The sequence below is a fragment of the Phasianus colchicus genome, chromosome 3 (genome assembly GCF_987193195.1).
Source record: "Phasianus colchicus chromosome 3, bPhaCol1.hap1.1, whole genome shotgun sequence".
NCBI classification, from domain to species: Eukaryota; Metazoa; Chordata; class Aves; order Galliformes; family Phasianidae; genus Phasianus; species Phasianus colchicus.
In genome coordinates this window covers 69,085,660-69,112,454 of record NC_143438.1, presented here as the reverse complement: position 1 = coordinate 69,112,454, position 26,795 = coordinate 69,085,660, and the positions used below count along the sequence as shown (strand labels likewise).

General features: G+C 37.4%; 1 protein-coding gene across 1 annotated transcript in view; it reads left to right on the top strand.

Moving 5' to 3' along the window:
• Positions 1–24,895, top strand: part of CNGB3 (cyclic nucleotide gated channel subunit beta 3) — a 58,994-nt gene extending 34,099 nt beyond the window's left edge. The window contains exons 9-18 of the mRNA XM_090137782.1: positions 1,712–1,776; positions 4,000–4,122; positions 10,423–10,564; positions 12,271–12,430; positions 12,856–12,953; positions 14,018–14,101; positions 15,562–15,680; positions 20,670–20,816; positions 22,777–22,957; positions 24,109–24,895. Coding sequence (XP_089993908.1) covers positions 1,712–1,776; positions 4,000–4,122; positions 10,423–10,564; positions 12,271–12,430; positions 12,856–12,953; positions 14,018–14,101; positions 15,562–15,680; positions 20,670–20,816; positions 22,777–22,957; positions 24,109–24,348 — 1,359 coding nt within the window. The 3' untranslated portion in view covers positions 24,349–24,895. The remainder of the gene's footprint in view (positions 1–1,711; positions 1,777–3,999; positions 4,123–10,422; positions 10,565–12,270; positions 12,431–12,855; positions 12,954–14,017; positions 14,102–15,561; positions 15,681–20,669; positions 20,817–22,776; positions 22,958–24,108) is intronic.
• Positions 24,896–26,795: the final 1,900 nt, after the last annotated feature.

The following is a 26,795-nucleotide window of genomic DNA, read 5'->3' as shown; positions in this document are numbered from 1 at the left end:
ACATAAATAAAATAAACAGCAAAGAATACAAGTCAAGATATAGTCTAGCCAACCAAAGTCCTTACTCTCTTATTTTTCTTGTGACTTCATTATTTCCTACTTTCTAAAGGTGTTTTGTGTTTAACACTGATTCATTTTCATTATTTGAATTTGATTAATCATAAATTACATCCTTAGTTTTCAAAGATCCAAAACATTCATTTACATCACGAATTAATGCCAAAGTATTTTCTCCTTCTGATGGTAATGTCAGGTTCTGTGTGAATGCGTGTGAATTTTAAGGACAGCATAAACTGTACACAGCATATGTAAAATTCATAAACACAATTTTGTTATAGACTCCAAAGATGTGGAGTGTGCAATGGAGAGGCTGAGGTGGGGCTACACAGCAGCCCTCTCCCTCCCTTTCATGATACTTAACAGACCACTGTATGGGTTAACATGTTCCCTGCAGGCAAGCACAAACCCTTCTTGAGCTCTCTGTGCTATGATAGACTTTGCACAATTCCCTTCCCCATTTTAATGGCTAAATGTGACTTTGGAGCCATTGTCTTTTACTTTCTGTTGGTAAAACTGTCTCTGCAGTCACAGTCACAAACAAATACTGAGTATGCACATCCAAAACTATTATTGATGGTAGTCACAAGGTGAAAGTATGTTTTTTGAACATTTCAATTGTTTTTTGAACAATTCAAATTTGAATAACAACAACAAAGCAACATGGGAATATTAGGAGCTATAAATAAGGGTAAAAATGCACCAGCAATTGTTACTGTGTGGTACCATTTGACATACAGATGATGATACACATGATCACTTACTGGATAATTATTGGAATTTCAGAAAAATAGGATTTTTATACCTGTATTGGTTCTGATGAAGCTGCCCAAGCAATGGTGTAGGGCACGCTGAACTCTGAAAGTAATGCCTCCTATACATTTATGTGGAAAATACAACAGATACAAAGAGAACAATAAGACTATTTGATAGAGCAAATTCTCAGCTATGTAACACTGTTTTCCAACACACTACCATTAACTATGAATTTTTACCAGCAATGAAGAAGAGCCTGTATGCCATGCTCATAAAAATCTGCACCAGTGAGGTGACCCACTGTCAATGTTGCCACTTCTTAAATACACCACCCGCAGCCTCACTGTGCTTACATCCACTGTTTGGTCTCCATAAACATTAAGCAAGCATCAATGAATGTCAAATATGTGCCATTTTTATCTCATGGAGCAATTCAGTTTCAGTTTTATCTCAATTTCAGCAATTCAGCACATTTGCTTCATAACACTTCCACACCAGATATCATGTTGTCAGACTGCCCCGCTGCTGTCATCTGTCACACAGCTATAAAATGTAATGAATATTGACAAGAAGGTTCAATCACTACTGCCATACCACCAAATTCTGTCTCCAACATTGTGGGTTAACATAATAAAATAAGAGGCATTACTTTCAGGGTGGTCCTCATATATCCATTTCAGGATGCAGAAGTCATTCATCAACAGAAATCTTTTATTCATTCTTTTATTCAGTTTACCCCTTTGCTTTGCAGTTCATCTTTTAGATAAACTTATAAAGAAAGTTAGACTGCTGCAAATTACATTTTTAGAATATGTGTGTGAACAACTGTCAATACTACAAGAAAAAGATGTGGGATGGAGGAGAGTGATAGGATTACTTTCACTTCTTTTCTATTCAGCATAACACATTCTTTGAGTTCAATGATCGTTTGGAAGCTATCCTGGACAAAGCATATATCTACAGGTATGTGCTCATTAAATACTTATACCACGTAAACCCAGTCACAGAACACCTTCTGTTTGATTTCATAAGTTGCCAGTGAAGTACAGGATGGAATTTGGTACATCTTTAATAGTTCCATTTAAGATTTTTTAAAAAATCTTTTTATCTTTTTTGTAATCATTCAAATGATAAATGTAAAGCTTCATTCACATAGGGAATCCTGTCCATCTCAACTGGCCTGCTCAAGTATAGAGGCTATTTTCAGGTGAGAAGTTCACCACCCTGAGGCTTCTGTCAAAATTTAGTTTATTTGAACAATCTGGCAGAAGTTTCTTTGGCTAAAGAGCTAAAGAATGGCATCGTAAGGTTTCTGATAGCAGTGCCAAATCCTTTGTAGTTTTTTATCTGTAGTTAGTAAAAGTCATGAGTTTGAGCCTACGTCAAAATTTTTCTTCAAATAGGCTCTCCCCATGAACCTGGAAGTTTGATCCTTCACTACAAACTTCGAATGAGAATCAGTTCAGTACAGATCTCAAACAGTGTTTATAATTGTTGTCTATTGCATTCTGTTCTCAGCTTCTGCATTTCCCAGAATTTTGGTTCCAATTCAGGCAACTCGTGGGCATGGATATGGCAAGTTTCACAGCTGCCTCAGCAGTGTTGCTAGGACTCAATTCATCTACTCTTCCACTAATCCTATCAGCTACTAATAGTGTCACCAGCCCTAGATTATCCTGTGTGATTCTTTCATCTTTGTCTCAGGTGTGGGACAGGGTGTGCTCCTTTGTGCTTCTGCAGCATGAATACCATCTTATTAAAATAAAGACTAACATCTTATTTTATTTCAAAAATTATTATGCTTGCAGACTTGATATTCATACATTGCAAATGAGATATTTTGTGTAACGTAGAAAATCAAAAAGGAGGTTGAAAAATCTTATTCTTTTCACAAACTCACCAGTTTAAGTTTGTAGGAGTAGAGATAGCAAAAGTTATTACATCTTATCTACCCATTATGTTGGATTTGGTACTTGCCCAGATAAATTACAATATGCATAGTGTGAAGGGCTTCCAGAATCTTTGTTCAGGCCTCAGTTCACCTGCCTGTATTCAAACTGGTGCACTAGATCCAGCATGGTCAGTATTGTAATACTGGTAGATTATGTCAGCTATCTTCTGTTCTTAACAGCTTACAGTCCTACACAGAGCTGTACTGTAATCACAACAACATTTGAACAGAGAAATGGCACGCGCCTGCTTGCATCCTAAAAAAGAGGGCACATCAGAGGTAGATTGCTCAGTGGCATGGAGATGCAAAGGAAGGCGTGCAGTGGAACCAGAAGAACAAGCAAAGGGGAGCATTCTACTGAGGAAACCACAAAAATAGGATCTCCTGTTAACTTTATGGACCTAATTCAACTAGAATTTATTAAATTTTCATTTAAACACTCTCTCAGTTACTATACATTCAAACTGTACTGCCTTTAGCTTTAGTGGATACAGTCAGTACAGAGCAGTCTGTGTGTGTTTAGGCAAGTCCTGTGCTTTTCTTCCTATTTATCCCTTGGATACGTGAATGTTTGAGTGGAAAGCTAGGTCCAGGAGATCTTCCTTTTGATCCCCAGCACTGCACAGAGGATATACAATGAGATCATTACTGTATTAAATAGAAAGCCACTCACTGCTTAAGTAGTTCATCACTGGTGTTATTTGAAGAACCATCCATAAGCATAAGAACTGGGATTAGGAATGATATAATGCCTGCTGTAGCCACTAAATCATACCATTTAGCGGATCTGTTGTAGGCTTCCTAGCAAAGCTCTTGTAAAGCATTTCATTTCTGACCTCAGACATTTCTGGGCTCTGGTTCACAGATTTGGAGCCTATCTTGAATAGATTTGGCAAACAGAGACATTTGTACCCTCCAGCCTCATTAATATAGTTTCATAGCCAGTTAAAGAAGTAGATTATGAAATTCTCAGGAAACCATAATTTAAAAATGATCCCGTGTCAAACATTCTAGGAAATATATCATTTGACCTTGGACAAACATGAGAGACAGGATTTTTTGCTTGCTATTTTTTCACAGAGTAAACACAGGTGGGGAGCTACTTAGTGGATGCTTAGTATATACAGTGTTTACACAAGAAAAAAGCAAGAGGTCCCGTATTAAAAGGAGAAAAAACTACTAGTTATTTACAGGAATTCAGTCATCTGTAATTTGGAATCTGTTGACTTTTATAGGGTCATTCGAACCACCGGATACTTGCTGTTTATCTTGCACATTAATGCATGCTTGTATTATTGGGCTTCAGACTATGAAGGACTTGGCAGTACCAGATGGGTGTACGATGGCCAGGGAAACATGTAAGTACTTTTCTCTTGCAATAATTTTCCCTGGCTTTGCTCCTTCCTGCATCCCCTCCCTTCCCCATGACACTGCACTCAGGGTATGTGTTGCTTTACAAGTGCATGGGTAGCTAACTTTTAGCACCACGTCTACTGAAGAGCAGCTTTCATTACTAACACATATTAGGAGGGCAGGTGCGATGAATAATTGGTTTACTATTTTCAGCTTTTATAGGTTTGTGAGTCAGTACTAAGCACTAACTTAATTAAACATTTAGAAAGCGACAAGGACCATAAATTAAAGTTACTGATTGCCTGTGCCTATGGGAACTGTTAAAAGGATGGCAGAACAATACCTCAAGGAAATTGGAGGCACAGACTTTTTTTCTGCCACACAGCACTGTGTCATTAAAATGCAACATTTTATTTTTGCTAAACACCATCATGATTGGTCTGAAAAAAATTCTACTGGATTTCTTTAATCTTTGGAGAAGGACGTGCTTAACCATGTGGCAAGGAGTGTCCCCGGTGGGAAGGAGTGGGTGTTGACACACTTGACACACTTTTCACAAACTCCTTTTGACAGCAAAAGGCTGGGTGCCAGATAAGGGACACTCATTAAAATGATGGAAAGGAAGCAAAATTAAAATAAGCAAATTCCTTACATATTGTGAGTGTAGTTATATAAAATCATATACAGTAACTTCCTATGTATGAAATAATTTACATTTCTTTCAAAGACCATAAAATAGTTAAAGATACAGAGGCTCAATTTGTTCATAAATTACATTATTTGCAAAACCACATGTAATGTACTGCTGATGACATAAATTACCCTTTAAACAACTTTTCACGCTTCTCTGTTAATAGCTTGGAGATATGCACTTATTGCTTGAAATTTTTTTATGCTTCACAACTTTGATGTGAAGTCACTGTTTTGAAGGGTAAGAAAAACAGCCTTTGGAGTAAAACATATTTTGTATAAAGTAGCATTGATTTTTTTATAATTAGGGTTCTTGCTACCAAAAAAAAAAAAGACATCTGAAGTTTTCACATACAACTAAAATACACAGCTTGAACACAGCCCACGTTGCTCAGGGGAGCCACTTAGGTAAGTAAAGTTATACACAGGTATTTATTCACATGCTCAAGTATTCTGGATATCTCACAAGAAAAATGCATATTGAAGTTCTTTCACAGCTTTTTCAGTTAATGTCATTTTTGGGAATACTTGCCTCCTAATTAAAAATCAATATAACTACGACTAAGCAACCTGAAGGCTCTCAAAGTAGAGAGCTTACTCAGTATTTAAGCTTTTAATGTTTTTTCAGAACAGCCTAGAAAACAGAAAATTCTTCTTATTTTTCACAGTGAAAATACTCTACTTTTCATTCATATGAAAAATTGGTAGAAATTATTTGCTGGCTTGACCACAGACAAAGCAATTGTGCACAGAGGCAATGGTCAAGTTTTAGCATTTTGTGGTACCTTTTCCATGAGAAGACAGAAACACTTTTCATATGATGTTACACGGAAATCACATGAGATTTATGGTAGAATTTATTATTTACAATAATAATAGATTAGTAATTTAAACTGAGTTGATGAAATAAAATACACAAGTATATATTCCCATACATTTCCCATTAATCTACCTCATCCTCACTGGTGGTGAATGTATACAATTAGTCTTAAACCTCAATTTAACTTATGCTGTATTGTAAAATCCCAGGTATGTTGAAACCCAAGCTTTACTCCCACTGCAACAAACCCAAATCAGACACTCAAGATGTTCCCTGCATTAAAACTGCATTTGGTGAACTTCCTGTAATTAGGCAACAAACTTCAGTCCTTCCTTATGCAAGTGAATATCATCACAGATGCAGCAGCATAATGCAGAGTTTATGTGAAGAGAGCAACAGGATATTGAAAAGGTCCCTTAATTATAGATAAGTGAACAATTTGAACCATATGTGTTTATTTTCAGTCTAGTTCAACTATGTAAGAGATTTGTTTAATTCCTTGGGAAAATGAACAAATTCTCTAGCAAGTGATTCAAAGCAGGAACCTAATGTCATTGTTCTGAATTGACCCCCAGGCGTATCTGTCTCCCTTGCCATTGCCTCTAAGGAAAATTAAACCCAGGGAGCTAAAATTCTCATGCAACCCCGTCTATTCAGCATGGAAGTTTGGCACAGATCATTTCACTTTGCTCATAATATATCTCTTCTGCCGTTTGCAAGTCATCCATGAGTGGAATGCAAAATTCCCCAGCATGAATACTAATCAAAGCATCCATTTGCATACTAATAATGTTTCTCTATAGATTGCTGCCTTCCAGCTCTGAGGCAACTTAGCAGGTATCTGGAAATCCCAGAACATCATAGAATCATAGGATGGCCTGGGTTGAAAAGGACCACAATGATCATCTAGTTTCAACCCCCCTGCTGTGTGCAGGGTCGCCAACCAGCAGACCAGGCTGCCCAGAGCCACATCCAGCCTGGCCTTGAATGCTTCCGGGGATGGGGCATCCACAGCCTCCTTGGGCAACCTGTTCCAGTGCTTCACCATTCTCTATGTGAAAAACTTTCTCCTAATATCCTAACATGATCACTGTATGTGCCTAAAATGATTCGACTCTTTTGGTTTGTAGTGTCCACCCAACATGCAGCAAGACTGTTGTAAAAGATGTTGTAAAAGATGCTGCATATGTGCGCATCAGCAATAAACCTTGCTTACAAAAACTCTGAAGGGTCTCACACTCACAGCATTTGCCATAGAGATCATTTTGTGCCTCTGGAAAAAAATGTGAAAGCTCAGCCCAAGCCTTATAGATGTCAGATCTAATGCTTTCAGACCTGCTGCCTGTAGCTATATTTTATATAAACCTTTGTAGTTTACACCTCACTGTCTGAGCTCATCATGCCCACTATTACTCGATAAACAGGTCACTCAAGAAAAAATAGGTATCAAGAAGGACATTATTAGAACACCACCTAAGAAAATTTCTATTCCACTTCAAATCTGTCCTGGTTGTAATCAGAGAGGAGTCCTAAAATAATTCCTCACTCAGCTGTGTGAATACCACCTTAAAATCTGACAGCTGTATGAACAAAATTTTCATACAGCCGTCAGATTAACCAAAACTATGTAAAAAGTTCAGCATATTCTAAAATAGACTTTTACAAGGAAGATATTTTCATTGGCGTAACATTAAAAGATACCTGAAATGCAGTATTTTTAAACTTTTTCATACCTAGGACTTATTTTAGGAAAAAATCTACAAGCTGGATTGCCTGAAGGATAAACATCCTGTCTGTGCTGAGCAAAAGGAAAATCCCCTTCTTGTCTCAGGTTGTTTGCTCTAACAGTAATCATACAGCAGTCAAGTAAGCCGTATGGTAAGCAATGATGTTTTCCAGACTCTCTAGTTCACTGGAAGCAGAAAAACACTGCTGACACCACTGAAGCTGTAGCCTTTTTTTTTTCTGTCATTCCCTAAACAAATCTTACAGTCTAATTTCTCAGGAAACTTGTTCCCTTCCGTTTCAACTGTTCAACAGTTATGTCTGATGAAAAAAAAAAAAACAAAAACAGTAAAATAAATAGAGAAGATATAAAACCTGTGCCTAAGAGATGGTGAATATCATGTCATTTTGCTAGTAGAAAAATTCTTTTGAAGTAAAATAACAGAAAAATGCTCTGCATTAATGATGTCCTCAGAAAGAGGTAGGCAGTTCTGCAAAAATCCTGAGAATGTGCAAAGAAGCATGGCGAGGGCTCCTGAATTCTCCCAGGGAGCTGCTTCCATGTCAGGTAGAGATGCCCAGAATGGAAATTATATCATGGACTATCATGGTAGATATAACAAGCCTGGCATTCAAGGCCATTGTGAATGAGAGAGTTCGTTAATTAGTTTCATTTCCTATAAAACTAGCACAGAAGTACTGCAAATTTTTTCCATATTTATATTTATAAATTCTACCTGTTTCAAGCACTACAAAATTCATGGCTATAATAAATGAATATATTAACCTGCCCCATATGACAAATCTCTTCAGACAAGATAGAGACATCATTTTACACCTAAATCTGTAATTCTTCTAACGCAGATCTGAGGCTCGCTCTTCCTTTTTCTCTGTGCTACAGAACTCAGAGTGAAAGCTGCCTCTTACACATATTTTGCTTGAAGCATGAATAGGTGATGCTATTTTTGAACCTAAGTGAAAATTTTGTACTGGTGTAATTTAGTTCTCCTTTCATCATCTCTAACAAGGAAAAATGACATATATGCCAGGAATTTTTGACTTACAGACTTTGAATGGAAACTACCAGTTCTGTCTGTTAAAATCTAAAACACAAAGACTACAGTAGAAATAATCACCACTACCACATTTCATAAATCCAAGAGCAAGAAAAATGTGATTGCAGTGAAAACAATAAAAAAATTGCTTAGTAAATTCTGATGTTTTAGGTCACTTCTGATGTTTTAAATCACTTTCAAGTGATTTAAAATGGAACGTTCTTCATTGGAACTAGTTGTTACTGTGAGTTCGTTCTCTTCTAATTGCACAAAACTGACCCTCCAGTGGTATTATTAGATGGACCATTTAGGAGTGGAGTTCATATTTTAATAAGAAAGGATTTAAAGGGAGAACCATCAAATTAAAATATACACCTGAAGACTGCAATCAGATCAGGGGACTTCAAAATCCAGGCATGCATGAGAAGATGCATAATAGACTGTCTCAAAACATGCATCTCATTAACAATTTCTTCTTTCTTATTTTGGGGAGGGAATAGGGGACAGGGGGGGATCCTTTATTTTGTGTGTGTTGTTTTGATTTTTTTTTTTTTTTATTTCAAACTCAACAAATTTCAACAAATAGAGAGAATCCTGACTTTTTCAGATACAGTTATCAATGAAATGATAGGAAATCATACTTTTAATCATTATAAAAGTTGAAAACTAATTGTATAGAGACTTATAAAGTCAAATTGTAACGATTGCGAGGTATTGAAAAACTTTCCTACAACAGTTATTTGTTCACTCAGGAAAAAAGAAAACAATAGGACATTCGTGGCAATGATCAAAACTAATTAATCTCCAGATGCATACTATGGAGGATGCTACACTACTAATAGTGCCATGCTTTAGCATGAAATTTCAAAAAGAGTAATAGAGATTTCAATTTATTTACATACAAATTTAATATGGCTATTCTCACAAAATCCAAATAATGCAAATAATGAACTCTGTACAGGTCCTTTTTTCTTTTTTTTCTTTTTTTTCTTTTTTTTAATAAACTTGAATGGAATAGGTTCTTGTCATGTATGGGGCTCCAAAAAGAAAACTGTACAAACAGAACAAAACTGTTTGGTCAAAGGCCTCACTCATGAGACAGGAAGTGAGATAAAGCAAATGAGTACAGAGAAAGTCAGTATTACCCATAAGATGCAGTACAGTCTTAATAAGTGACCATTGCTAACTGCTATATCTGGCCTCCAGATGAGGAGAATTTTTGAGAAAAACTTGAAGGGTGTTCACAGGGTAGCCATGGATAGCTCTTCACAAGAATGGGGGAAAGTAGGGAAGAAGGCAAGAATATGTTCGCTGGAGAGGTAGAAAGGGAAGTGGAGGGCAGCCACTAGGAGAAGTTAATGCAGAAGCCAATCTTTTGGTGCTGTGTTACAGAGAGATTTGGAGCAGCTGGACTAACATGTAGCTTGTGAGAATGTGTAGCTTCAGTTTGACATGACATTGGAGGTAGAGACAAAAAAAGACCACTCAGAAGCAACGTGAATAAAGGGACAGAAAAATTAGGTGACTGCATTTCATTTGTCATACACAACACAAAGCTTCTCACTGCCATAATCAAGTGAAACCACGGAAGACACTTTCAAGACATGCATGCATCTAGTCTGCTACTCATAAAATCTGTCAATTCTCTCTCTACACCAAAGCTTCTTCAAGTGTACCCACTCCTTGGCATCTTCACTGGTCAAATTCTAATGCAGTAATTTCTACACAGGTAGTTTCACCTCTAGAAGTCTTCTGCATTGTTCCACAAAGTAACTGGAGAATGTGAAACAACTGATGCATTCACTGTATATTGCATTTTGTTGTCAGTGAGAATATTCTATTCAATGTGATTTACATAACTGTATCATTTCTAAAATTATAACTGTTCATAAAAAATGTTGAAGGTTTTTGGAGTGAAAGGCATCACAGAAATGGCCAACCCAGGCATGTATATCTTTAGTTTCAATCATATTAGAACCTGCAGTGGATAACAAAATCTCTGTCTGTATCCACAGGTACCTGAGGTGTTACTACTGGGCAGTTCGTACTTTAATCACCATCGGTGGCCTTCCAGAGCCACAAACATTGTTCGAGATAGTCTTTCAACTGCTGAATTTTTTCTTGGGTGTCTTTGTCTTCTCCAGCTTAATTGGTCAGGTACTTCAAAAATCCAATAACTATATATGTTCAGAGTACTGCAATGTAATGATAATACATCCAATTTTGTTCTATTTTGTTCCAAGAAAAATTTTAGCTTCATTATGGACATCCCTCTTTTTCACTATCATCCATACTAATTCTTCTGACCACTGCATGTGTTTACTCAGTTCCCAGTTTTGTGACTCTTTTCCTCAGAAGCTGACCGAAAGCTGTTAATGGAAATTTCAGAATTTCTGTCAGACTAGAATTGTGCTCTGTTCCAGAAGACACAAAACATTTGTTAACCAGAAAATTGAATATTTATTTTGGCTTTCATTTAGCAGGAGGAAAAAAAAAAGCTCATAGGAAAGCAAATCAGTTAGTTATACTTTTAAAACAAGCATAATCCAGCATGAATGATATCCAGCATAAAACTGTTAAATTTGAGCTTTAAATCCATAGGTTTTAAAATACCTTGCCTCCAGAAAAACAAATGGTGAGACTTCTATGTCAGACTGTGTCCTGTATTGGATTTCTGTACAAATCATTCCAGATCTTTTGATTTATATGTCTGCAATTAGGAGAATTAAGAGGAAAAGATAAAGATGAAAACTGGTACAAGTTATTATTGGCTTAAATTTCAGAGTTTACAAGGGTGTAAGTCTATATTTTTCTAATTTGACATAACTGTCAAAGTAGATTTGCTTTTGGCAACCAGTGTAGTTTACTGCAGAATCAAAACTTACTATTAAAACAGCTTCATTTTAGTTTGTTGCAATTCCTGTTTACAAAAAGATCTTAAACTATTCCTTCTTAGTGCACTTCTTTAAGATTGTTATTTCTTTTGTGACGAATTTTGTTTCTGTAATCAGGAGCAGAACTTACCCCAGCAGCACACTGGGCCACTGCAGTATTAAGCCATTCTGCAAAATAAATTATATTTTAGTTGGAATGTCAAATCATGTTTCTGCAAAAAAAAATGTTCAAGATCAACTTACGGCCCAAAGTGGATTTTTAAGGCTGATAAAGATTCAGTTAACAATTTAAAACTGGCAGGATATTAGTTCTCTTGGTGCCAGCGGAAGTTATTACAGAAGTTTGGCCCAGTTTTTAGTGACAGGACAGGGGGGAATGGCTTTAAACTTTGATGTTAGATTTTAGGAAGAAATTTTTCACTCAGAGGGTGGTGAGTGCTGGCACAGGCTGCCCAGAGATGCTGTGGATATCTCATCCCTGGAGGTGCTCGAGGCCAAATTGGATGGGCCCCTCGGCAGCCTGATCTGCTGGGTGGCAGCCCTGCTCATGGCAGGGGGTTGGAACTGCTGATCTTTAAGGTCTCCTTCAAACTAATTTTATGATTCTGTGGTACAACGTGATTCATTTCTGGCTTGTGTGGCACAACAAATGCAGAGTAGCCTTATTACAGGTATTTAAGAAAGCATTATCTGTATTTTTCATCCAATTCTAGAAATAAAAGAAGAATAAGCAGAAAAACACAAATGAGTTATTTAAAAATTATAATGCAGTCTGTTTCTTACACAATTCGCTTATGTCTTTGATGTTTTTGAAAAAGCAGATGAAGCAACTCTAAAACATAGAACTGAATGTATAATTAATCAGGAATTTTGTAAACAAATGTTTCACTCCTGTTTTACGTTGTTGACAAGATACTCAAATGGAGACTATTTTGTTGAAATGCGTAGTAACATAACTGATGTTTGCAGATGAGAGATGTAATTGGAGCAGCTACAGCAGGACAGAACTACTACCGTTCCAGCATGGATAACACCGTCTCCTATATGAACACATACTCAATTCCAAAACTGGTTCAAAATCGTGTTCGAACCTGGTATGAATACACATGGGACTCTCAGGGAATGCTGGGTAAGGCTCTTCCAATTCCTTTTACGTTGCAGCTCAAAGTGAGTGATCTCTGCAAATATGCTCATAAGCTTATTTCTTCTTTACTGAATTTCACGGGAGAGGGTGAGAGGAAGATATTCAGTTTCCTTCAGAAAAGCAAAAAACTCCAAAGTAATATGACACTACGTCACAAGTTTTATTAATTTACATAATACTCCAGTTATATCTTTGGACAACACACATAATATAAAAGAAAGTAAAGGCATACTAGCCATCTTCCTCATTTGAACTCAGGGATGCACTAATTAGTTCACAAACCATTTCACTTCTGTGAAGCTATATTTCTATACAATGCTCATTTTTACAGACATTCTTTCTCTCTTCCTTTATATATTTTCCATCTAACAATGCCTTGTTGGTTTCTTTGGTTTGTTTGTTTTTTACAGATGAATCAGAATTACTGGAGCAGATGCCAACCAAAATGCAATTAGCCATTGCAATTGATGTGAACTTTGCCATTGTCAATAAAGTTGACCTATTCAAAGCAAGTACTTTAACAAAAGAATTCAGTAATGTCTGGCACTTGTACGGTGGAAACCTTGTTTTTTTGCATCTTGCTACACAAAACAGCATGTTTGTTTATACTCAAGGCAAACTAAGTCTATTATATACCTAAGTCAGTGGAGACAGGTCAGGACAAAGCCAAGGGATGACTTTGGTTTTGTGTGTGCATGTCAAATCAGAGATAAAAAAAGAGCAAATGAGGTTAAGTCTTGTCATACTGACCTGTTAAAAGCTGATGTTATGGTCAGACCCTAAGTGATTGCAGAACACTGCTAACCACAGCCAGACAGAGAAGAATATGATTTTTGGTACAGTTCACCTTGCTGTCTACTGCTTAGTCCTGCCTGAGAGATCACCAAAACTACCTGTTCTGAGAACATAACTTTGATGTAGTGAAAGCTGCATTTCAGTAACATTTTGTTCAAAGAGCTTTCTCGTTGTTATCATGATAGGTTTCCAGAGAGATTACTTTAATGCAGTACTTAACATTGGATTTGTGACACGAAAATTTAGATGCATTTTTGATGCATTTAAATGCATTTTTAGAAGTAATCTTGAAATACATTAAGCTTAACAGGTGTTTTTTTTTTTTAGGGCAATTGCAAGAATTCATGATATCTCTGTTTAAACATTACATAGTAGAACTGTTTCTGAAATATTTTCTAAAGACATGGAATTCACAGATTCATACCAGCATTTTACATGATCTGCTTTTTTTTTCTGGATCAGTATTAAAAAAAAAAAAAAATCCCTAAAAGACCGACAACCCACAGCAAATAATATTGCGTTTCCACAGCAGTCAAACTTAGATGTACAGAAGCTTACTGCATTAAAAAAAAATTAGAGATATTCAACCCAAAGAGAACTGTGTTAGTACCTGAAATGGAAGTACTTTTGTCTCCTTTATGAGCTGGTCCTTGCCATGTTTTCCTTTTACATGCCTCTTATGAAACCCTGGATCATACATGTACTACTTTGATATCCAGTGTAAGCACTAATAATCACTTGTGTTCCTGAATCAATACAGCATAATTCTTTTGACAGGGGTGTGATACTCAGATGATATACGACATGCTGCTAAGGTTGAAATCCATTGTGTATTTACCTGGTGATTTTGTCTGCAAAAAGGTGAGCTCTGTGGTGTAGTAATACATAATAATATGTATTTTAGAAAAAGAGTTCAGATAAAGGTCAAAAGTAGCCTTCAAATAAAATTAATTCTGAGTGAAGTAGAAAATATAAAAATAATTAAGTGTATAACAATAACAAATTTGCTCTCGAGTTTCAACATAGAACAAGACAATATGGATTTTATTATTATCTAACAAATTATAGTAGCATGGGAAAGTACTTAATGTAAATATGACTTATCTGGTGACACTTCATGAAGTCTGGATATTTAAGATGGAGTAAGCTCAATTTTTGTACAGTTATATATACAAACTTAGCCTACGGATCTCAGTCTGTGATGCTTTGCATGTGCTTCATTTGCATATTACAAACTCTGAAGCTGAATTCCCAAGAGTGTAAAAAATACAGTGCATCCCATACTGCTCCCTACAGCAGGACCTTGCTCTGTATTCACTCAGTGCCATCTCCAAACTGTGAGCTGAATGCTGTCGCATTGTCCCTTAGGATTTTATCTCAAACACGGCCTTACGTAACAAAGGTAGATGGCTCATCTTCTGACCAAGTGATCCCAAGTCTGTTTGGTCCAGCAACCATAGCATCAGGTAATCCTACTGATGCTGTAACTTGTAGTAGGGAATAAAATCCTGCTGGAACTTGAGAGCTGGGAGCATCTCCTATGTGGGTGCACATTGGCCTCATCATACTTCACCTAGGAGGTTTGCAGAAGCAGATTATGAGATAGAAGTATAAGCCATACGTTTTCAATTCTGGTGGGGTTGCTATTGCATTTTCACTTTTAAATTGAAATTGCTGCTTTACTCCAGTAGCACAAGCAGAAAAATAATTATTTGCCTGTCACTGAGATATGATGAGTACTGTTATGATTATGTATACTCCAGGTTGCCTGTTTTTTACTGATGAATCTTAGCAGGTCTTGTGGAAGATAATAGGCAAGCTATAACCTCTTGAACCATCCAGTCATTACACAGAATTTGACAAATTTTAGAATGGCTGTTTATTCTTATTTTCCTTGTAAATTAGTTTAGTGAAGCTTGGAAGTAACAGAATGAAGACTGAAGTTTTTTAAACCATAAAGCACAGGCTTTCTTTCACTTCTCTTCATTAAATATGCTGCTGAATTACTTTTGTTTCCACTAGAATAGAAGACGAAAATGACTGATACAATCCTGCCTGTTATTAGTCTTCATTTTTTAGGTTGGCCTTGATGGTTTAACTTCTGCTCAAACACTGCCTCACATCAATTAGATACGCAAAGTCAGTCCTCACACTTGTGCTCAATGCTAGGAAAAGTAGCACAAACATTTATTTCTCCGTAATGCTGGTAAAACTGTGCATGAGAAGGGGGAGAGATATTTACATAGATGTTTGTCAGATGATTTTACTTTAAAAAGAGAAACAAAAAACAGTGATCATTATGCATGTGTTTCTGTGCCTAGGGAGAAATTGGCAGAGAGATGTATATCATCAAACAAGGTGAAGTTCAAGTCCTTGGAGGCCCTGATGGCACAAAAGTCCTGGTTACACTACGAGCAGGAGCTGTATTTGGGGAGATCAGGTTGGTCCACCATTTATAATACTTTCATCAGAAGTGGTTAAATAATCAATGGTTAAATTTTTGTTTGAATGTTTGTCTCTGGTAAGCATGAGAGATTGCACGGAAAGGTTAGAAAGCTGGGTGAGGTCAACCTAGAGAATGCTGAGCAGAGATACACAGATAAGTGAGGGAAAGTCCATGTAAGTGAAACATCAGAGACTAATCTCCCAAGACCTCAGACTTCTAAACAACAAATAATGTATAATCAGTATTCAGGAAAATGTACACAAGGATACATGGATGGATTTCTCCTTCAGGATTTAAAAGGTTGAACACATCTTCCTGTTCCAAAGTCTGCACAAAGACAGGACCGAATGTATTTTATTGTCTGTATAGTTAGACTAGCTGCCCTTAGACAGTACAGAGTAAAAATGTTAATTTCCAACAAAGGAGATAAAAAATCTAAAATAGCAATACAGACTGACTTATTTATGAGCTGAAGTAGAAGTTAAGTTGTTGAAAATTAGCATCTACATTTTCATATGTATTTGTTTAAGAGAATACGAAAGAGAAAAGGGCTGACAGACCAGGTTTTTGGGTCTAAGTTTCTCTGGAGGAGAAAGCTTTCCTTAAGCAGTTACAAATGATTTTTATATTCTCCACATAGCTGTTTTGCAAAATTCATTAGCTCTCCCGTGCCTTGTTCACCAATTAGACAACTAAGAGCTAGATTTTAGGCACTGCATCCCCTATTGAGGTCGGACTGAGGAAAAGAAACAAAATACATGTGCTGCTGCATGTGATAAACTGGATTCTTGATTTCTTCCAGCTGCACTCTTGTTACTGTTAGTCTTCTTGAAGGTAGCCTTAATCCATCTTTTCAAAAGCGGTAATCAGCTCTGTGTTAGGTTTATATTTATCTTCTGCTTCATCTCCCGTTGTGGTAGTGGAAACTTTCCCATTCATTCTGCAGTGGGTGCACAGAGCCTTCTGAGAGCTGCGCATGGAGAACACTTGATATACCCCATAGATACAGACCTTCCTCGTTGAGTGGAAAAGTGAGGCTATGGACAAGAAGGTTATTTTAGAAGTGTTTCTCTGTGTGACAATACAATACCAGAGCAAAGCTTCAAAACAAAATGGCGTGTTGTGTGTTATGCAGAAAGTCTCAGAATGCAGTGGTTTTCAGGTAGGAACAGATACTGAAAAGGTAAAAGAAAAGCTGCAGCATCCCAGAGATATAACACATACACAGTTTTCAATTATTTATTAGTTTTGCATTTGGAGCAAGGACATTTGTTTTCAAACTGAGGAATGTTCATGATTGATTTGAAAACAAGGAAAGGATTTTCAAAGTTTTGATCTAACAAAAGTGGGGACTTATTTCCAGATGAGATCTACACAGCTGCCTTTAAAGATTCATTTCCCAGTATGTTTTACTCTTCATATAATTGCCAGGATGGCCAGCAAAGCCCTCAGCAATGCTTTAAACCTACGCTTCTCGTCTTGTTTTATTCATCATTGACCTACTGTGTTGGTGGAGACAGCATACTGGTACAGACCCTGTTACTTTGCATATAAATGACAGGTAATGGATAATCCTGAGGAAAAAACACATAGCAACTGGCAGAAATCTCTGAAATTGAAAAGCAAAGACATGAAGCACTAAGTGTACCAGCAGAAATTTATCCTTTTCCTTGTGGCAATATGTTAGAAAATAATGAGTTTATACAGTGCCCTTCTGTATAAGCTCTGTCAAGGTCTTCTGAGTACCGTACCGCAGAGGAAAATGAAAAAAAAAAAAAAAAAAAAGTCTTTAATGAATGAAATATTGCTTTATTTAGCACTTCCAAGTTTTCCCCTCAGCATTCATAGTGTGGTTAGCACCTGGTATTGAACTGTCATCATTTCCACCTGATTTTCTGAATCAAGATTTGTGTAGAGAATCATGTCAGCTTCATTCTGAGTGGTTTAATGATATGAATTATAAGATACTAGCTATTTAATATCACTGTTCAAAATGCTTATAAATCATGCTTATAAAGTCTCTACAGGCAAAGGACTTGAAGACAACAAAGAATGTTCATTCACTTCAAAAATATTTCCTGAATTATACTAGAAGGCCAATGCAAGACTGATGTTCAATCCAGTCATTCGCCAATCCTGTTTTAAAAATTACTGCAGAAATAGATTAAGCAATAGGAGCTGCCTTCCAATGAACACCTTACCCTCATTACTAGTTTCCTGTACTGATAATGTCATTTTAGGGAAGAAAAATAATCTCCAAAATAGAGGCAAAAAGAATGCTGCCATAATGAGAGCTTGTCTGCACAGACAACTGAGAAAGGAAGAAATTCAAGAGAGAGAAACTATAACACAACACTTCATTAGCCCAGAGAAGTGTACACACCAGGCTAGCTATCCTAATTCATCCACTTACTATTATCTCTCTAGAACAATTTCCCATCAGAAAATGGAAATTCTGGAAAAAAGCAGCATTTTTGGCAGGAAGATTTCTAAGTGTTTGGCTTTGTTTTTAGCCCCTCAGTGGTGTTGTAACTTTAACTTCCCTTTAAAAAGTCAAAAACTAAAGGGAATATTTAGCTTTGTGAAAGACTGAGTTTCTACTTTGGCCCAGCAGTAGTAGGTGCTGCTTTTCAGTGAGCTCTGCCATTTCAGGTCAGGACATTTGGCTCAGACACCAGATCCAGACTCCTTCCTGATTTAGCAGCTCTTTCCAGATGTACAGATATGCCCAGTTGAAGAGCCACCACACTGCACATTCAGTTGATATGCACATCATTCCCTGGATCAGTTTGCTAATTTCAATGAACGGCTGCTTCCTACTGAGCTCAGCTATAAAAAAGAAATAGATATGCTAAGTCATTGCTTTGACAACTTCATACCTCCAGATTTAAATTGCTATCATAAGAATTCGGAAGTTATCATCTCATTTAAGTATAAAATCATTTCAGGCTGACTGCAGTAAAAACCATAAGGTAAAAAGGCAATTCTCCTTATTACTGTAGATGTTATAGCATCAAGAACCACTGTAAGGACAATGCCAATTATTTTTAAAGATTTAGTCTATCACACAACTTTTAGCGGAATGGCCAAAACAGAGTTTATAATGCTGCCTTTAGTCAAAGAGGATTCTGTTTGAGCAGTGACTGCCTCCCTCATAAAATTCACCTCACACCATCACCATAAGAAAAGAGCTGTTCTCTTTAGTCCTATCTGCCTCAACAAAATGAGCTTGTTATTAGGAAAGCCTGAAAATGATTGTACAATGACTTGTTGAGAAGTGATTTATCAGAACTCAAAAACTGTTTGCAATTTTCTTCAACTGGTTTTCTTATTGTGCAAATACTTTTCTGCCTGAGAAACTGTATGGAATTATGAAAGAAGACAATATGCTGCATTTTATACTTGACTTCATAGGTTGATTCTTAACTTGGATAGCAGCAAAACTTTATGTCTGTGTGAAAATAGCCTCATACACAGAATTCAGAGGTCTGGTGATCCTTTATAAATCAGTAATATTATCCTGATTAGTACTGATGATAAGTGTAAACTCATTTCTGATAGGATCCAGACTATCCTTTATTAACAACCTTTTAATTTAGGTATTATAAAATATTCTTTTATACAGTAACATACTGTGAAACATTTTAGGGACAAATCTCTACGATGAATCTCCTCAAATAGCGATAAAGCAAATTTACTACTAAGAGTACAATGCAGCTTCTATTGCTTAACATCAAACATTAATCATAGAATCCTTAGAGTTGGAAGGGACCTCTGAAGGCCATCTGGTCCAACTCCCCTGCAATGAACAGAGACACCACAGCTAGATTTGTAATATGTTCAATGCTGTGAATTAATTCTTTTTATTTTGTTTTCTTCATTCAAGATAGACAATTTAATTTTTATGCAGGTATCCTTCCTATGTCTAACCCCTGTTTAATAAGCTGGTCTAACACTTTACTTTCTAAACAAAATAGCCTTCAGTTTCTGACAGACACATTTGTAACTGTCAGATTGAAAGGTCTTCCAAATCCATATTGTTAAACTTGCCAACATCCAAATGTGAGATGTGATACGTGAGAAAACCAAAACCCCGCTCAAGTTATTCACTAAGGAAAACTGTAATTCTTGGAGTCATTTATTCATTGTAAATATGCCTTCAATTATAATGGTCTTATGCTGCTCTCCCTATCATGTTAAATCATTTTCAACAATAAAAAAGAGGAAATGCCAAGTTCACACAAGGACTAAAACAAATGCAGTCCTTGCTGTGGTGTCTCTTGGGAGAAACGTGTGTCCAGAGAAGGGCAACAAAGCTGTGAAGAGTCTGGAACACAAGTCCTACAGGAGTGACTGAGGGATTGTTCAGTCTGGAGAAGTGGAGGCTCAACGGAGACCTTACCACCCTCTACAACTGCCTGAAAGGAAGTTGTTGGTAACGGGGAAGGTTGGCCTTTTGTCCCAGTTAACAGTGACAGGATGAGAGGAAATGGCCTCAAGTTGCACCAGGGGAAGTTCGCCTTGAATATTATTATTATTTATTCTCCAAAAGAGTAGTAATGCACTAGCACACGCTGCTCAGGCAGGTGGTAAAGTCACCATCCCTGGAAGTGTTCAAGAAGTGTGGAGATGTGGCACTGAGAGACGTGGTTAGTGGGCATGGTGGTGATGGGTTGATAGTTGGACTAGATGATCTTAGTGGTCTAATCCAACCTCAATGATTCTATGATTCTGTGATACGTCTCTTCCCAGCAAGACTTTTCACAGTCCAGGACCAACAATCCTGACCAGAAGTGACAATATATCTTCTTGCTACAAGAAGATATTTCCAATCACAACTGCAAAGGGACTTTACAGAAATCAAATAGAACACTCAGGTACATTAGTGAGCTGTTTTGTTATGTCTTTGGTGGAAAACCAACTTCAGAGATTCCTTACTAGGTCAAGCAGCGATGTGAATAACAACATTTATTTTCATTGCAGCCTATTAGCCGCAGGTGGAGGAAATCGAAGGACTGCCAACGTGGTGGCTCATGGTTTTGCCAACCTTTTCATTCTAGACAAGAAAACACTCAATGAAATCTTGGTGCACTACCCTGACTCTGAAAAACTTCTGATGAAGAAAGCGAAGTATGTCCTACAAACAATTTTTAAATCATTGCATTTAGCTTTTAAAAGGAGTTGTGGCTCCTAGACATATTTCCATTCATTTCTCTGGAAAATAATGTAAACACATTTGTATTTAGAGGTCAGATTTGTCTCCTAATACATATGGGAAGCCATGCTTCCATGTCAGGGATTCCAATAGTTGTAAGAACTATTAAAATAATAAATAGTAAATAGAATAAAGTCCTGAATGCAGCTGCACTTCAGGTAACAAAACAAGAGGCACAGATGTATATCAGGACAAAACTCCTTACATAAACAAGAAGTCAGAAAATGCAAGACAGATCTGAGTTAAGCTGCAGGTTTTCAAAGATGCAACCAAACACCCGCAATTAGTTCTACAGAGATACACTTCGATGCATCCACAGGCTTGCATGCCTTTAAAAAGCTGAAGGACCAGTTAGAAGATGATCTAAAGTAACTTGGTAAGACAAAAGATAAGCACACAGATCTGAAAGCTTTGCATTCTGTGCAAAGAGATTCTAAAACAGGATTTCAAATCAGAACTGCTTCTTGTCCTCCTTTCATTGGAATGCAGTTTACCCTGGCTTTGACAGGGCAAAATGCTGTCATATTTTGCTGTAAGATTATGAAAATGATTGCTTTACTACCTTGTAAAAGATTGAAATGCATGGATGAGACCAATAGCACATATTCTTGACTTTCAGACTCAGTGAGGGGCCCCTAAACAGGCTGATATTATGCCCATGGCACCAAGCAAGGTAGCGGTAGATGCACAGCTCTTGCCCATCTGCTAAGTGTTTTCACATCTGCGGTCTTCAGAGATTAGACTTCAACACCAACAGGTAGAAAGACAGAACAAGCTCACTGACTGATCATCCCCAGCAATTATCCTTCCTGGCTTCCAGCTTGTTTCTAAACAGTGGTATAATCATCATTACTTGTTATTTCTGTTTCTATATCCTGCACTATCTTCTCCTGCTTTCTTGCACCCTGCTAAATCACCGCATTCTGCTTTCTCTGTGCAACTTCTCTCAATGGTGGTAGTCTAATAATTACCCATCCTTCATATCTACATCCCCATGTGGGCCCAAAGCCCTCTCTAGATATCAATCTTAATAAGGTTTTGTAATTTAAAAAATGTGCAATTTAAAAATCTGTGCAATTTAAAAAAATATGTAGTGCCTGTCTTGTACTGAAGGCCATGTATTCTGCTCACCTGTCTGGGTATTCACCAAGTCCGCATATGCTCTGTGCATGGTCAGCCATGTCTCCAGAAAAACTAGGCACCAACAGAAGAATTGTGTTATTTTGACAGAGATTTGCAGTTATGTTCAAATTTGGAATCAAATTATCAGTGTTCCCAAAGTTACAAAGTATAATTTCCACCAACATCATTCATTCTCACTTCCTCCAATTATGGTTGCCAACCAGCACAGCTACTGAAAAGTGTGAAAATCTAGTAAATTTCATATACATAGGGTAATTTACTGAAGAATATGTACCCCCACCTGACATGACTTACGCTAGAAGTTTGGTTAACAATTACTTCCTCAAGAATCAGTTAAACTCCAAATAGAGTAATAAATGCTCTCTGAATTTGTATCCAGAAGTTCAGCAGAGAGACTTTCTGCCTCACATACAAGGCATCCTTCCCCATCCTTCCCCTTCAACTTATAAAACACACCTGCTTTGTAATACTTTAATTTGAGCCTACACTAGTTTAAGCTGTAAGAAACGAGAAAGCAACTCCAAATTAAAACAGTATCCTTCCGTTTATTAGATATTACCAAAGCCAGTAAGAGCCCTCACCCTTACTTGCTTTCCTCCTGCCATTGAATCTAGGATTAAAAAAAATTGCTAGAAAAGTCAGGTGTTCATCCACACATGACATTTTAGTTCTGCCAGAACTTTTCCAGGTTTCACTGCACTGCTGTGTGTTCCCATTCCTTCCTGCCTCCAGGGTGTTGCTGAAAGAGAAGGGGAAACCTCCTCCTGGACCACCAGTGCAGCAGCCCCGGGGCTTGGCCAGTTTGTTTGGGCAGAAACAGGAAACTCCAAAACTGTTTAAAGCGATGTTTGGAGCTAAAGGAAAAGGAGGCCTTGCTAAGCTGCTGCAGCTGAAGAGAGAACAAGACATTCAGGTAATGTCACAGATAACAGATTCTGTCAAGTGCTGGATAGAGAAGTAGGAAATATACTGGGAGGGCTTGGGCAAATGGAACAGATGGAAATGCAGCTTTAGAGCAATCAGTAGCAAAAACCCCAAGTAGCTGAGATACAGTCACAGTAATTAATCTCTGTAAATTGGGACTGTAGAATTTGGCTCAAATCTTTCTTGGTCTGAACTCTAGGAAGAACAGAGAAAAACAAGAGCAAGGAAAACATAAGCAAACAAAACCCCTCAAGAAAAGAAAGGATAAAAGAGACCCTAAAAGATACTAAGAGCATTTGATCTTCTAATTTTATACATACACTAGTGAACACAAATGTCCAAATGCAGTAATCCAATCCAGTTGACTGAAGCATAGAGCTTTCCAGTTCAAAGTCAGACCTTTGCTAATAAGCAATCTTGAAAACAACATTTCAAGTATAGACCACACAGCTAGATCTGTTTAAATATGTGATACTCTGCATTTATGAGAAAACTTACTTCAGTTGATTAAAAAAATTCCTACCTTATATTCTGTTCAGAGAAACATTCATATTAGTAAGAACCTGCTCAGTTTTAAATATTTGCCCAGAAGAGGCAGAAAATTTTCTGGCTTTTATAGTTACTGCTGGACCATGTTTTTACTCTCTTTTAAATGAAATAAAGAACTTTGCTTAAATGAATGACTACTACAGCAAGATTGAAGTAGAAACTTCATCAAATTTAATGCATATTTGCAAACTTTAGCACAAGTAGGCTTGGCCAAGGAAATGGGGCACTGGAGAGCATGTTAAGAATCACATAACACTTTTTCTTTCTATACCTGCATAAGTACACAAAGGAAGGTGAGACCTGAGGAAAGGTTTTGTGCACCAAAACATGCCTGCTTTGTCCAGCTGTATTAATGAGCAGCAGATACTATCACTACCCACAAGCTCTTCTTAGTTTTATTATTTTCTGATTTTGAAATAGTATTTTTCACATAGAAACTGATTTTCAGCAGCTGAATACAAGTTTATATACAAGTTGAGTCCTATTAATCTTAGTATCCCTATCCCGTGCCTTACCACTGTATATACAGTGCAGAATTTTTTCCTGAATTTGTTTTGCAGCATTGGAAAACATTTAACATTTTGATTATAGGAACATGAAGCTGAAGCGCAGAAGACTGAAAAAGAGGAGAAGAAACCACCAGAGCCTGCAGCCCCATCTGCACCCTCTCCGAAAAAGGAAGAGCCAGAAGCAGACACTAAGCCTAAATCACATGCAGTTATGCACAGAGGAACCACGAATGAGTCTCTGATCATCACTATGTCTCCATCCCCCAGAGCAGAAGAAGGAGAGATACTTAAAGTCGAAGCTAAAGAGAAGAAAAAGACATAGATGGTACTTTGGGCTGTGTTTTGTTGAATTCGAAGGGCTCACTGTGACTTTGCCTTTGGGTACAGAAGATAAAAGCAGAGGCTACTCAAGAGAGAATCTACCCCAGCTATTTTTCTTCCTTCCTCTCCTGAGGCAACAGGACAAATTGTTTGTACACCTTAATCTTGAGCCTGAAGAGAGAACTCCTCGTGTAATAGGAATTAGATATCTGACTGGATTTCAGAACAGCTTGCTTCTTGGTTGATCTATGCTCTCCATTATCTCTTACACTGCCTTGTTCCTGCTTCTCCTTTTCCCTCTCCTGCTTATTCTCTCTTTCTTATTATTTTTCCTCTTCGTTAGTTTGCTTATAATTTTCACGTCTGTTCTGCTCTACTTTCTTTTCTGGTTTCCTATAGCTGTCCTGTTCCTTGTTACTTCATTGCTAATGCTGAGGTTACTCATGTTTCTGTCGATCCTTCTCTCTCCTCCCCTGATACTTCTAATCAGCGACACGCTTTTGTGACAGCACAGGTCAGCACAGAAGGCTCTGATGCTCAGCATTACGGTGTCTTAGCTTAGGACAGACGGCTACAAAATAAGACCACATAAATAAATAAATACAAAAATCACAACATACAGAATGGGGAATCAGGCTGTGTAATTATTGCTAGCCTCCTGAAGGCAAAAGCATCATTCCAGGCATCTGTATTGACTCTGGTGAGTTAGATTAGCAGAATTAAGATACTTCCCACATGCCCCTGGGGAGCAACCTTTAACTTTTGGTTGTTGATTTACACACTTCATCTTCTCAAGGGGTTGGATATTAATACTGCTCTCTGAAGAACAAGCATTTGATACTAGCTAATTTTTTTGAAGAACCTCTTATCTAGAGTGGCTAATTTAGAAATAAGAGCAGTTTTATAAAAAGCAGGATTTACACTTTTGGCCATGTGCTACACAATTCCAAGAGGCTGAATACTCCAGTTGTTCATTTTCACCACAGAGCTCACATGATAGCATCAAATGAGCCACATACCATACAGAGTGGGCTACATCATACCTATGAACTACAGCAAATCCTTTACCTAGAAAGCTCTCTCAGCTGTGTCACTAACAAGAAGTTACCAAGGTCAACCTTCTGCACAGACTCAAAGCAAAAAGGAATATAAATTAAACAAAGATGAAGCAGTGTTTTAAGCTTACTTTTCAATTGCTTCCATTTTACACGTAACATGTTACAAATATCTAAAAAAAAAGAAAAAAAAAAAAAAAGAAAACACAAGAAAACCCTCCTCAGTAATCCTCTAAATTTTTCTATGAGTTTGCTTCCTCTCCCAGTCTACGTTCAGTCCCCAGTGCAAGCACAGTACTGGGAACTACAATCATTATCCAGAGGCCTGCAAACAAATCATAAGGGTAGATTTTACAGTTCCTCAGCTGACTGGACAACCAAGATACAAGGAAAACACCATGCCATATTGGAAAAAAAAATTCCTTTGCAGGGCTATTTATGTTCCTGGTGCTACAAATTGTGCAAGTCTATCCTGTAATGCCTTTGAATACCAAGCATAGACATAGCTGCAGAACCTGTGGGCACCTTGACTGAGGAAAAGCTAGATGATTGAATTCTGTATACTCTAAACAACCTACGACATGGCTGAAAAACAAATCTCCCTCAAAAAGAAAATTCTGTCATATTAACAGGGAGGTCAAGGTTTAACATGGGAAGAACCCTCTTTATTGGTCTGTCACTTGCTATTTGATATGTAAGAAAAGAAAGGATGCCACGCAACAGTGGTAGAAAATGGTATAATACACCACAAAGAACTACTCATTTATTGTGCATCTGGGACATCTCAATACAGGATAAAAATGAGAAGCACTACAAGGCTACTTTACAAGTGAGGCCTACTGTGAATATTAAAGATCTATGAATTCATTTCAATACACAGCTCTTAAATCACTTTTTGAGGGGCAGTTTTCAAAACATTAAGTGGGAAAAGCACATAAACCCCTGTATGTTTACATTTTGATATTGATGGGTGAAGCAAAAAATACAGTCCCCTTCCCCGAGTACAGGTCTTCAAAACAAACATTTCCATGGTTGGTAATATCGAAGTTCAGCCATTTATTTTCAAATATTAAGGTCTGAAATGGCAGCAGCAAATGTTGCACTGGAGCAACAGAACAGCCCACAAGCTGCTGCTTTGCTGAAGCTCTTAGCAGCTGAGGTTTGCAAGGGGAACTTGCAGTTCTGTCTTCAAAACTATCCAGCTATGCAAAGTTCTCTTGCTCCTTAGATCCAAAATGAAAGAAGTGTCAGTGCTTAAGCTCAGGGCTACATGAAGTCACACCCATTTGTTTTTCTGACATCTGACTTTTCTGCTGTTGAATTATTTCCTAGAATCCATCTATATTTCTGAGTGGGGAGGGGCAGGAAGGATACACGAGTTCAAAATTCAGCT